Genomic DNA, 12,431 nt, shown 5'->3' on the forward strand with positions numbered 1-12,431 from the left:
AGGGTCTTGAGGAGTTGTCAGAATGATTGTGAATCAATTGGGATCTTTATGATACAAGGTGACTCAGAAAATCACGCTGGTGTAGCTTTCTGAACATTTGTCTGAACCCTACTAGTGGGCGATTGGTATGCATTCAAAACGAGAATGTGTAATGTGATTTATATCTTTAGATAGGTACTAAAGTGATATAGATCTGTGGCATTTTATTGAATAGGATATGCTTTCACAGTGGGTAGACGCTCTGCTCTCGAAAACTTTTGAGAGGGAGGATAGAGTCAAGATATTTGGATTTGATTTTTGAAAAATGCTGTGTTCAGCATACAACAAGCAAAGGGATGAAGGACACCAAAAGAAAGTAGTATTCATGGAAGCAGCATCCGATGAGTATAAGATGAAGGTTCTCAAGTTGCGAGCAGTGGACTCGCTACTAGGCAAGTATTCATGCAACTCTTTCTTTGTGGTGTAGATGGTACTTAGTTGGACTGGAATGACATAACACGCGAAATTCTGATATCGATTATAAATAGCAAATCAAAAACATTTGACGTAATGGAACATTGAAATGATAATTCTCGCTGAACTATATACAATCTATCAGCTTGTGTGAAAGGAAGTATAGAATACAGAAATTTTGTTTCAAGAGCGATGATCAGGGTTCGAAAGCTTTCTCGAAGACTACCTATGTAGATGAATGAAGTGGATCTTGTCTCTTCTATCTTTGTATCTTGTCTAGGCCCTACCCACCGTTTTCGAGAAAACAAATAATAATTTAAAATCTGCGTCAGGCCACCAAGTTTGGTGGTCCCTGGCTGATGTCTTGGATTTCGATCTTGATGCTGTTTTGCCTTGGAAGTGTTATTACATTCTAACTGGGTGTGGGTTTAGTGAATTCAGCAGACGAAAAGCTGATTGGATCATGTGATGATGATCAAGCGTCAATAAACTTACCCTCGGCGATGATCAGAATGAATTAATCCATCATCCACTCTCGAGCCACTTACAAAGTCCATCTTCTCTCCGATTCAAGATGGGAAAAAACGAAAAAGCGATCCACTGCCCCTTTATTAATTGACCAGGAAAATGCCAAGGTTTCCGTTCGTTGTGGGGATGAGGATTGAGAATTTGGAGTAAAGGAAGAAAATAGCCGCAGTCGCATTGATGTTGAAATTGCCCGTGGCTGATGAACTTAAATCAAGGAGTGGGCACTGGAGAGTAGGTGTGGTGTGGTGTGTTCAGTCATCAGATCTGTTGTTTGTTGATTTGTTGAAGAGTGAACTAACTAACGAAGTAGGCGTGGTAGTCTACACGCCAATATGCTGGTGGTGGTCGTTGGAGATGCAGCTAGGAATGCAGATCGACCAAAATAGACTCGTATTGCGAAAAAAGGGTACAATGTATTAGGTACGATGAATTTGATGGTGGTAGTGATGGTAGTGAAAAGCTCGAATACGAAGGCGATAATGGATCGATAATACGAAACGGTAAGTTGTTTGAGTCATGAGATGATAAGTATCTCAGAAAAAAGAAAATCCGAGTTCTGATAGCTTTTTGGTAGCTTTTTATGGCTGTGATATCTGAAGTTCTTTGGCTTTCTTGTTGTTACTCCCCCCCCGGACCCTTAAAATTAGAGTTGCTATACCCAAGCATGCCAATGCTGGGCAAAGAAGCAAGTCGCTCAAAATTGTCCTAGTTTTTCCATTTTTCCATACCAGAAGGCGTTTCTTTATGTTTACTAAAAACAATGTATAATATGGTGTGGCTAGTATACACCCTAGGAAAGAAGAATCGAACCTGCGTTTAGCATAGCAAAAAAACATGAGCGAGACAGTGGATCTTTTACTCCGTTTGTTTACGTTTCGATCCGAGCTCATCTGTGATTGGGGAAGCGAAGTAAGACATTTGAAGAAAGTCCGGGGTATACGTACTTACAGACGTGACGAGTATGAGAAGAATCAAGATGGCTTGGACATGTTCATCTTACTAGGCGGGGAAATGAGCAAGGTTTCATCCAATTCCAGTGCGTTGCCATGGTTGCATTTGGCTTGGGGAACCTAGGCAATGGACCACGGATTGGTTGCTACCCGCCTCGGGCGAAATTGAATGAGATATAAATAAGGTGCAAAGTTGCACTTGGGGTAATTGTTGTACTTCTTTGACTTTTATTCTTTTACAAGTGCAATATAACCTAATATATCAATTCTTCTCTCACTCTCTCTTGAATCTTCGTCTACTCTGATTTTTGATCTCAAAATAATCATTTCAAAAGTTCTTGTCAAACACACTCAATCTTATTAATCCTCAAAAAATTCAAAATGCGTTTCCAAATCCTCGCCGCTGTTCCTCTTCTCTCCTTGGCCGTTGCACAATCAACATCGGTCACTGACAGTACCATCACAACTCCCGCCACCGTGCCCACTGCAGCCGGTACCGCAGCCAGCACCGTCTCATCAGACATTGGTGCCTTTTCCCACGCTGTTGAGCAAGATGAATCTGCTCTCTCCATCCTCTCCGCTCAATTAGTCACCGAGACCAATGCTGGTCAAAAAACACAACTCAGCGCTCAGATCTCCCATCTCACTGTTCAACTTGCAGGTCTGAGTTCTCAAGCATCAATCGCCAGCTCCATCGCCACCGCTGGCGCTGCTGAGGCTTCTGCCAATGCTATCTCATACATTTCCAGTTTGAGCGCTATAGCAGCCACCGAGACAAATAGTGCAATCAAGAGTCAATTGAGCGTGCAGATTAGTCAGATTAGCAGTCAAGCAAGCTTAACCTCTGCAAGTGCCAGTCAGAGTGCTCAATCAACCGGAAGTGTTGTTGTTACTACTACAGACAGTAATGGAAACACCGTTACTTCAACTGCTAGTGCCACCGCCCGTGCCTCTTCGAGTGGAACCTCAAGCGGAAGCTCGAGTAGCAGCAGTGCAGGTGCCATGGCTACCAGGGTTCCAGCTATTGGAGCTGCGATTATGGGAGCTGCTGCTTTTTTGTTGTAGGGTGATGGGTGGAAAAGAATATGAGGAGGAATTATAACGTGAGAACGAATTGGTGTAATGGGAATGGGGTTGTGATCGTGTCTTAATGGATGGATATGTGGTGGGATGCGTCAGTACGATTTCAATGATATTTCTTTCAATGTATAATACATTTACGAAGATATTTGGTACCTTAAAATGCATTTGGTTAGGTTATTAATTCGAGACTTCCAATGTCTGACAGACTTACTGCTTCCGCATATGTTACCTTCCTGTCACTGCCATTCAATCATAGCACCACATGAATTATTGACCCTATCACTTGTTTAGTTGCCATTATCAAGTCCAAGTGTTAACAATTTGTCCTGCTGCTTACGGAGTTCCTTTCCTCGATGTATGCTGCTGATATACATTGTTAATGATATGGGGCTACATGGAATATGACAATCGATCTACTTGAACCAATGTCAAACGCCCAATTGCACGTTCATATTTATCATGCTGTATAAATGTATACAATCGTGGGTTTATCATTCTATCATCTCAAACTTATTACATAACAAAGATTTTCCTACCAAATCACTCCTTGACGATCTGTGGCTGGCGCAATTGCTATGCAGTTTGTTACGAAACTACAATTCCATCGTTTAGTAACAGATTTCTCATATCTACTCGGATAGAATGAAATAAGGGGAAATATCCATTTAGCCATAATGGTAGTCGGCTATTGCAACGACTATCGCTGTGCCATAGGCTTCTCAGTCGGCTTTGGCTCTGTTCATCAATCAACTATGTTACATTCTCTCCTTCCATCCATATCATTTCAACCCCCAGATTGTGACTAAAGGCGATTGCGATAAAAATGATCGAAATCAGAACGAATCTTGAGTATCTACTTAAAAGATATTTTAACCAGGACTCTCGGCTGGCTCTTTGATCTTAGCAGCCTTCATATCGTCTAGGTTTAGATTCTAACGCTCGCACTAGATACTCTAGTGGTCGTTGTGGACCCGCTCACCGGCATGAGTTCACACATGCAGGAACGTTAGAATTCATATCCGTCGCTAGTTTCATCAGGATCATCAGGATCATCAATCGTTTTTGTCTTAGACTTTCGACCCACTTTCAACCCAAGACATCATACCATATATGGACTAAGATCTCACACGTTTTAAGCATGTATTTTAAGTACCTAGATAGTCATTGCTTGTACACAAGTTAAATACATTTTTAGATGTTGTATTCGGTAGATCGTTGGCTATTGCGAATGTCTGTTCAATGTTATTATGCTTGGTTCTCTCCTGATTCAATTTACCCGCTCTATTAGATGCATCTTCGCACAGTTATTTACGATGTATCTCATCTTAATTTGACTTTCTGATACACCTGTAGCTTTCACAACAAAAGCCCATTCTCCTTGAGACTTTCTTTAATGTTCAATAGAACTCGAGGTCTCTGCAACCGATTTTTACGAATAAGACGTCTTTAAACATTGATTCGCGTCGTAGGTTGATAACTTCTGCATGTTCTCTGAATCATAATAAGTATTATGCAGGGGTCATTGCCTTGAAATGATAGAAGATTAGAAGGTCGTGTAAATTGGGTGTAGGGTGTCTCCTCACAATCGGATGGAAATTTGGTGCAATGTTCAGTTGGAAAGATACAAAAAGATTCATGTGATCGACGACCCTTAAATTTCACCGTCAGTTCGATCACCTGATTTCAAGGCATAAATCTAAACGATAGCTTATTGTTCGAGAAATTTTACCAATATTCAGTTTGCAGTAAAATCCCAATGCTTGAGAAAACTACGAACGTTGAGATCTCATACTAGCGTGTTATAAAATAACATTGCAACTTGAGAACTCTACCTTACAAGATATTTAAGAATCACGCCTCAGCATATTCAGCCCCAGAATCATACAGTAATTCACCTTCACCCTTTCGCGCTATGCATCATACTCCCTATACCCTACATCGACAAGTTCGACGTTGAATCTCTTGGTGAACTATACAGTCTATGATTAGCAGGTTGATGTATCGCTTAGGTTGGTCTAACCATTTATTGCTTACCTTAAAACGATGCCTCATTATGAAGCTTCGTGTGTGGAACTATTACTGCGTACTATGCACAATTCTTGAAGAGAACATCCAGGGCATCATGTGAAAACATTTCCTATATCACCCGTCCAAAATACAACGTCCGAAGATGAGAGTGCCAATTGTCGTACAAATCGATTAAATAGCATGATAGGGAATGTCAGTTGGTAATGATTTACATAGTCGATTAGCCGACGAATCTGCCGAAGTTGACATCATCTTCCTATAACAGTGATTATACGGAGGATAAAGAACAACGCGATGGAGCTAAGGTTGGATGCTTGGAACCAAATATTTTAAATATCCAACCCTTCTTAACAACCGAAACTATTTCAACATCTAAAAGTCCCGTGGTTGCTGACTATGACAAGGTGCTAGAAGGGATAGAATATAGAATTAACACCCACTCTACAACAATGAGGATTAGTACTACTACAATACACATTTTTCTAGCCAGTCAGGTCTCGATACACACTCGTAAGAATTGCTTCAACTCAAGGTCAATTTAATCGCAATTCAGCACATCAAATGTGCTAACCTGGAAGGTTGGATTCATGCCTTTCAATTTGAATTGACTTTGTGTTCATTCTTCTCACACTTCACTTGTTGCTTTTCAATTTTGACTATCTAAAACAGGTTGAAATCTCAACACAATCTAACCTAAATATGATGTACAATCAGTTGCTAGAATGGCAATTGTAATTTATCTACAACAAGCCACATCAGGTACTAAGATATATACTGTCCCTCTCCGGGGTGGCATACGAGATTAGCGTATCGTAGCACGTGCGCAATAGTGGGAAACTAAAAGCTATATACCCTGACCACTTAGCCCCACACTCACACTCATATGTCCTGATTTCTACCTGCATACGTTCTTCATCTATGAGAGATCGAGGATAGAAGTACAGTAAATGTCGTACGATATAATGCGATTGAGAAATAGCAAAGAAATATCAAAAGAGATAAGAGTGCGTCAAAGAACCATTAATTCAATGCAAACGAAGAGTCAGCATGGGTCTCATTGGAGAACTCAAGATGTGGCACAGCGGCACGAATGGGATTGCTTGCATATGCAGGCCTTTTAGGCAGTAAATCCGGCTGCCCTGCACCGGAATCTGACCAATGCCCGTAAAGATTTATCAGCAGTTGTCAGCAGTTGCTGATGCTGCTAACCCTCAGAGTAGCAACGACGGGCATTTATAATGTTGTTACAGTCGCTGGCTTTCAGTGGCATAACTTTAACGACACCCCTTATCATTATGGAAGGCGGCACAGTTCTTATTACAGGCGCCAATAGCTCCCTTGCAACTCCCTCGATAGAATACCTCCTCACAAGATATCCAGAATACACCGCCGTGTTGACCGTCCGCAATGCATCCGACGAGAACACTCAAAGACTTCGGAAAATACTATCTGATTTTCCTGAAGATCGATCGACTATCCATACACTTGACCTTGGCTCCTTGGCCGCTGTGGAGAGCTATGCTGGTGTCATCAAGGCGGACATTGCTGCAGGCAGATTACCTCCGCTCGCAGCTATAATCTGTAATGCTTTCACGTGGAGCATTTCCGACGGTTTGAAGTTTACCTCGGATAATTACGAGAGTTCCATGGCTGTCAACCATCTTGCCCACCTTTCAATAGTCTTGAGGTTGTTGGGCTCATTTCGGCCGGACGGGGGTAAGATCATCATTCTTGGAAGCGATTCACATTACCCTGGAAAGAGCGGCCTTGAAAAGTTTCCCCCAGACCTTCCTGACGATTTGGAGCTTCTTGTTCATCCCGCATCAGATAAAATAGGAGAAGAAGTTGGTCGTGGGTTTCAAAGATATGGATTGTCGAAAGTGGCAGCAATTATGGGAATGTATCAATTGAACAAAAGACTTTCCAAGGTATTGTTGGAACCAAATATCGCTTGAACACTTGCTTACTGATACTTTAGGACCCATTGTTGAGCAAGATTTCAGCAGTGGCTATGGATCCCGGTGGGCTTACAGATTCAAGGTGTATGAGTTCTGGTGTACCATCTGCATGGTGGTTTCTCATGAGAGGAGTACTTGGCCCATTGCAGCCTCTCTTGAGATATCTAGTTCCAACATTGCGTAACACCAAGGTCGCAGCTACAGATCTGATTGATATCTCAGTTGGGAATGAGTACCGCGGGACAAGTGGCTACTACGTTATGCTGAACAAGGATGAAAGCTCGCCAGAGAGTCAGGATGAAGAGAAGCAATTGAGGCTGTGGAAGAAGAGTATAGAATGGATCAAAATTAGTCAGGACCAGACACCACTGCAAGAAGCATTCGCATAGATTTTGATAATCGTTGGAATATAGTGGAGTATCAGCATAGAATTATATGCTCACAGTTAGAACCATAATTCAAATGTTCTACCAAAGCTCTCTTGTTTCCAAGAGATGAGGTAGCTTGGAAATTGTAACAGCTGTCCCCAGAACATCAGAATTGAGATGATATGACTTTGAGTTGTTTCTTAGTTTGGACCTGAGAGAGCAATGAAGCAGGAACTACTAGGTATTATTTTTCGGCGAAGAAGCAGCCGAGTCAAGCACTTACCTGAATAAACAGAATCGGTGCCGATTGTCGTTTTTCAGACTTTTCACTTCCGGAGAGTAATGTCAAAGTACAACAGTTGGCCCCACTATTGTCAGACAGACTAGCATCGGTCTGATTGTACGATGTACATTCAATGTGAAGAAGACTGCTACATAGATTCTCTTCTATTCTTGATTTTCCACATCAAAAGACAATGAAAAGCAATTAACATAAATACGTTATCATTTCGCTGTGAAAATGAGGGGTGACGTGTGCATTAAGCGACAAGCGGGACTATAATCAACAAATCAAATTTGGGGTATATGGGTAGTAGTATTACCTGGTATTTATATAAAAAATAGTCCTGCAAAGAATGATAGTTTAGGACTTAACGTCCGTGATCCTGCATGAATTGATAGAGGTGATGGCATGATACATATGTACTGTCTTTGAAGCCTTTCCTGATTAACCAATACGTTCGAGACACATTAGCTTTGTTCATCATAACCACCAAATGGTTATCTAGAATACTATTATTCTCATTATTACAATTCATCCTCGTTGTGTCCTCGGCGCAACCCGGCATTTTTCTACCATCCAAACTCCATTCTACCAAGGTTGGAGTCCGATAACGAAGAACGGCAACTATGGAAGCCAGAATTGCGGCATGCGTCAGGACCCTCGGAGTTCCAACGAAACTGCATCTGTCATATCCTTGAAATATAACAATGACGAGAATCTTGCTACTCTGTTGAGCAATACAACTACGGAGAAGCGTTCGATCCCTGAATTGACGCCACTGACATGTTGGACAGCAAAACTTCTTTTTAGGGCTGATGCTGAATATCCTTCGGTCAAGGAGTCATTGATCGAGGTTAATTGGTATCGTTTTGTTCTCTAGTTGAAGTCCCAAAAACTCTTTCTGACGGAACAACTTCAGGTCCGAAGCCTGTCGATTACCAGCACAATGTACAATTTCTCCCACTTCAGCAGAAGAAGTTTCTCTTGCTATGAAAGTTATTCCTTTTCTTCAGGTCCCGTTTGCAGTTCGAAGTGGAGGCCACTCTTCTAACCCTTATTGGTCAAGCATCGGCTTTAACGGAATCTTGATCTCGACCACAAATCTTGATTCTATTGCTATCAGCTCAGATAGTTCGATAGCTAGTATTGGCCCTGGACTAAGACGGGGTGCTGTGTATGAGGCGCTTGATCCATATGGCGTATCAGTGATCGGTGGCAGAACCCCCAGGTTGGGGTAGGTGGCTTGATATTAGGAGGTAGCTTGTGAATTATTCATACAAAGACGTATCGTATTGCAGTATTGATCAATTCTAGGTGGTCTATCTTACTTTTCGGCACAATACGGATTGGCTGCTGATAACGCGAAGAACTTCGACTCCACGTGCCAACCATGCTCATCAGGAGATGGGTTGTTCTCGCAACTGGTGAAATCGTGAATGCAAATGCAGAAACAAATTCTGGCCTTTTCTGGGCATTGAAAGTAGGTGGTCCTAACTTCGGTGGGTGATTAAAGACTAAAGTATAGAATCAGACTCTTCGAGATCTTAGGCATCGTACACTATACCTATCCGGAACATCTGGTTTCAAGCAACTGCTTACTCTCTCACGGAGCTCCCTAATGTTCTAGCCGCTTTTATTGAATACCAAAAAAAATGGAGCACAAACCGATCCAAAAACTTCCGTACTCATCAATATCTTGAACACAGGTTGCTCAATGGGTCTCGTGTATTCGGAGCCCGCCATTTATCCTGATGCTTTCACTCCCTTTGCCGCAATTCCCAACGGTATTGTCAGAGTTCCAGCCGCCAACGCAACAGTGTCTCTTCTGAGTACCATACTTGGCAGTGCGTTAAGCAACTTGTGCCTTTTAAATCAAATTAGAGACTCACAATATTACTTAGGCATGTGTACCGCTCAGCGGCTAGCTTGATAGATGAAACACTTCATAATGAAATATCAAGCTACTATTTTGATACCATCAACGGTCACCAAGCTGATGGCGTCAACGTGAATATGACTTTTACCCTTTAGAAAATCCCACCATCGCTAGCGACAGCGAGTAAAGCCCGAGGAGGTAATCCAATGGGAGTTCCGTTACAGGCGCATCAATGTTCGTGGCCCGTATCAACTACAAGCTTTAATTGACGACGAAAACTTTGCTGACATTTTCTAACAGGGTGGACCACCATAACCAACTGGGCTTCGGTAGACGACGATAACGCTGTACTGGACGCGGTCAAATCGATTGGCGATCAATTCGAAACGCTTGGCGCAGCTCGAGATACCAACCTCTCCTATCTATATATGAATGACTGCTACGCGGACCAAAATCCTCTAGCCCAGTATCCGCCTGCAAGTATTAAGGCCATGAAAGAAATTGCTGCAAAATATGACCTTATTTGGGTATTCCAACTTCTACAGAAAGGTGAGTTTTTTTATATAAAAAGTATGATTGTAACATAGCCTACAGGATTTGGCTTTGGGGGTAAATTCTAGGCATTCAATAGACAACTTAGATGGAAATAAGAGTCTGGAACAATGATGTTTTGGGAGTAAAACTGGAACTTATATTATGAGCAACTCAAAGTTGAGCTCAAGCAGTATTGTTCTAGTCAGAAACCTCACGAGCATCAACTGTATCCCCACTTCCATCTCCACCATCGAACAAGTTACAATTCGGGAATCGATATTCTATCTCAGATTAGCATAACATTCTTCCTCTCCATTCCACTCTTCGTTTCCATTTGTCATCACAAAAAAAAAAGGAAATTGACTCACGATCGAACAAACTCTCCCAGAAATCCACCTCTCTCACATAACAGAAATCTGTCGTAAAATACCAATACGTCTCATTGGGATTTGTGTTTTCGAAACTATCCACATAGCATTGTACCCAAACACCATGATCCCATTCATAACTCTTGACCAATTGACTTGCTGAAGAGGGGTACTGTAGCAAGGAGCGTAATCCTCGCCAACTGTGATGTTGAGAAGGTAGCGTTTGTGAAGATCGTTAGACAAGGAAGGGGGCGAGTGCTTAGCGAGGAAGCCATGTGAGTTCTTGCTAGAATTGAGTGGAGAAGGTGCACGTTTCTCTGGTGTCGTGTAGTTTACTTGAATGAAGCCTACAGGGCCGCAATAGTCAAGCTCTGATTTATCAGCGGGCTCTTCGAGGCCAATTTGTGCCACATAGCAGTTATCTGTGGTTTTCAACCAGGTACTATTTCCATCGCTGTCAGCTTTCTGATCTGCAGTGAAATGAGAAGAAATTTTTTTGAAGATGGGGATATACCTATCATTGATCACGAGATCTCCAAGATCAGTCCAGCAAGTCACCGTAATATCAGTTCCATATTTCAGATATTTGATAACCTCGCAACTCGCGTTATCATCACAGATATTGCATTCGGTATTATATTTTGTGGTTGCAGAAGCTGTTGTTATATGCTCAATAGTAGAATCTTGGCCACAAAAGCTGAGGTCGGTTTCATCTGTATCTAATGTTAGTAGGATTCAAATCTGAATTACAAGAATACATACATTCTCCAGCGTAATCGGCGAGATCGTATTGGGTTATATAGCAGTCATCGCTTGTCCTCAACCACGTACTGTATGTTTTAGTATTCCATATAGCAGCTCACATTTGTAATTGAATCATACCTATCACCATCGATGGCTGTACCAGTAGTCCAGCAGATGAGCGATACAACGGTGTCGTAATCGTAGTATTCCTTATTTGTGCAAAGCGAATATGGACAAGTCTTGCATTCAGTCGCTACTCCCTTTTCAAGAGTATTGTTGAACGGGGGTTTAAAGGCAGCATTTGTGATATCCGCAAGAGCCAGAAAGAACCCAAGAGCGGGAAGCGATGAAATCATTATACTGCTGCCGAGTGTTCCGACTCAACTTGTGCAATGGTTAGTTTTGATAATAACTGTCGATTATATGAAAGACTGTCTCCTGTTCATCTCAAGTCTTGTTGGTATTGAGAACTCATATATACCGACATCATGTCAGACTCAGACAAATGTGGAAACCGTTGTCATTCATCGTTTATCAATGGCTGTAGCCAAGAAGAAGCTATTGAATCAATTTAATACATCTTTGAAATCAGTTAAGCTTTAAGCGTATTACTGCAGGTTCAATGCAAGTAATGTTGATCAACCCGAATCTACACAGTAATTACCCCGCAGTCATGCAGCCTTGGCAAGTCCTACCAGTCAGCTTTCTTCACATCATCGAATCAATGAAGAGAAGCCTGATGCAACCTCGTATAGCCATGTAGAAATCTTCAGTGCAGCTCGTGTGCGGCTCGGGAAACCCAGGTTGTCATGAACCGGGAAGTAATTTTCAGGCTAAAAGCAGGTACGAAGCCATCCTTTCAGTGGTGAGGCTGACAATCGTTGTAAAGTAGCATTTCTTGCTTTTGTAAATCAAAAGATCCATAATAACAACATTAATGTAGCCCACTCCAAAATCCATCTGCTGGGATGATTGATAACTGCAGGAGAGTAGTTTCCGAGGATGTAAAATGGAAAAAACGCTCTAGCCGTGGAAGTGTTGAGTTCTAGAGACCTTCTAATTATTGTTAATAGTGGAACTTCTTTGGAGAAGGCCCATCTCACCGCATGAGAAGATAGATGTGTCGTGATATGTTAGATCATGGTGAATGTCTCATACTCATAGGTTCACAAAGCTTGGTATTTGTTTGAACAATAAGTGGGCGTGGGGGCCAAACAGTACCCCACAAATTCAATGCCCGTGTCCGTTTGTTTACCAT

General features: G+C 42.0%; 4 protein-coding genes across 4 annotated transcripts; 3 read left to right on the top strand and 1 right to left on the bottom strand.

The window, feature by feature from the left end:
• Positions 1-2,312: 2,312 nt before the first annotated feature.
• On the top strand, positions 2,313-2,996 carry Bfra_008837ia (uncharacterized protein; the record flags this gene model as incomplete). Its single annotated transcript, XM_037339194.1, has 1 exon — positions 2,313-2,996. The coding sequence occupies one exon, from the start codon at positions 2,313-2,315 to the stop codon at positions 2,994-2,996; it is 684 nt and encodes a 227-aa protein (XP_037190760.1).
• Positions 2,997-6,337: 3,341 nt separating this feature from the next.
• Bfra_008838 (putative short-chain dehydrogenase protein) lies at positions 6,338-7,389 on the top strand (the record flags this gene model as incomplete). Its single annotated transcript, XM_037339195.1, has 2 exons — positions 6,338-6,970; positions 7,021-7,389. The coding sequence occupies 2 exons, from the start codon at positions 6,338-6,340 to the stop codon at positions 7,387-7,389; spliced, it is 1,002 nt and encodes a 333-aa protein (XP_037190761.1).
• A 908-nt stretch (positions 7,390-8,297) lies between these two features.
• Positions 8,298-10,147, top strand: Bfra_008839 (putative fad- protein; the record flags this gene model as incomplete). Its single annotated transcript, XM_037339196.1, has 6 exons — positions 8,298-8,512; positions 8,571-8,885; positions 9,053-9,150; positions 9,358-9,495; positions 9,828-10,076; positions 10,122-10,147. The coding sequence occupies 6 exons, from the start codon at positions 8,298-8,300 to the stop codon at positions 10,145-10,147; spliced, it is 1,041 nt and encodes a 346-aa protein (XP_037190762.1).
• Positions 10,148-10,259: 112 nt separating this feature from the next.
• Bfra_008840 (uncharacterized protein) lies at positions 10,260-11,529 on the bottom strand (the record flags this gene model as incomplete). The annotated part of the gene is given in 6 exon segments (XM_037339197.1): positions 10,260-10,342; positions 10,430-10,477; positions 10,492-10,871; positions 10,944-11,142; positions 11,192-11,259; positions 11,312-11,529. 6 exon segments carry the CDS (start codon positions 11,527-11,529, stop codon positions 10,260-10,262), a joined length of 996 nt encoding a protein of 331 aa, XP_037190763.1.
• Between the last annotated feature and the right edge of the window lie 902 nt (positions 11,530-12,431).

This window comes from Botrytis fragariae (genome assembly GCF_013461495.1).
Source record: "Botrytis fragariae strain BVB16 chromosome Unknown tig00000101, whole genome shotgun sequence".
Classification (NCBI taxonomy): Eukaryota; Fungi; Ascomycota; class Leotiomycetes; order Helotiales; family Sclerotiniaceae; genus Botrytis; species Botrytis fragariae.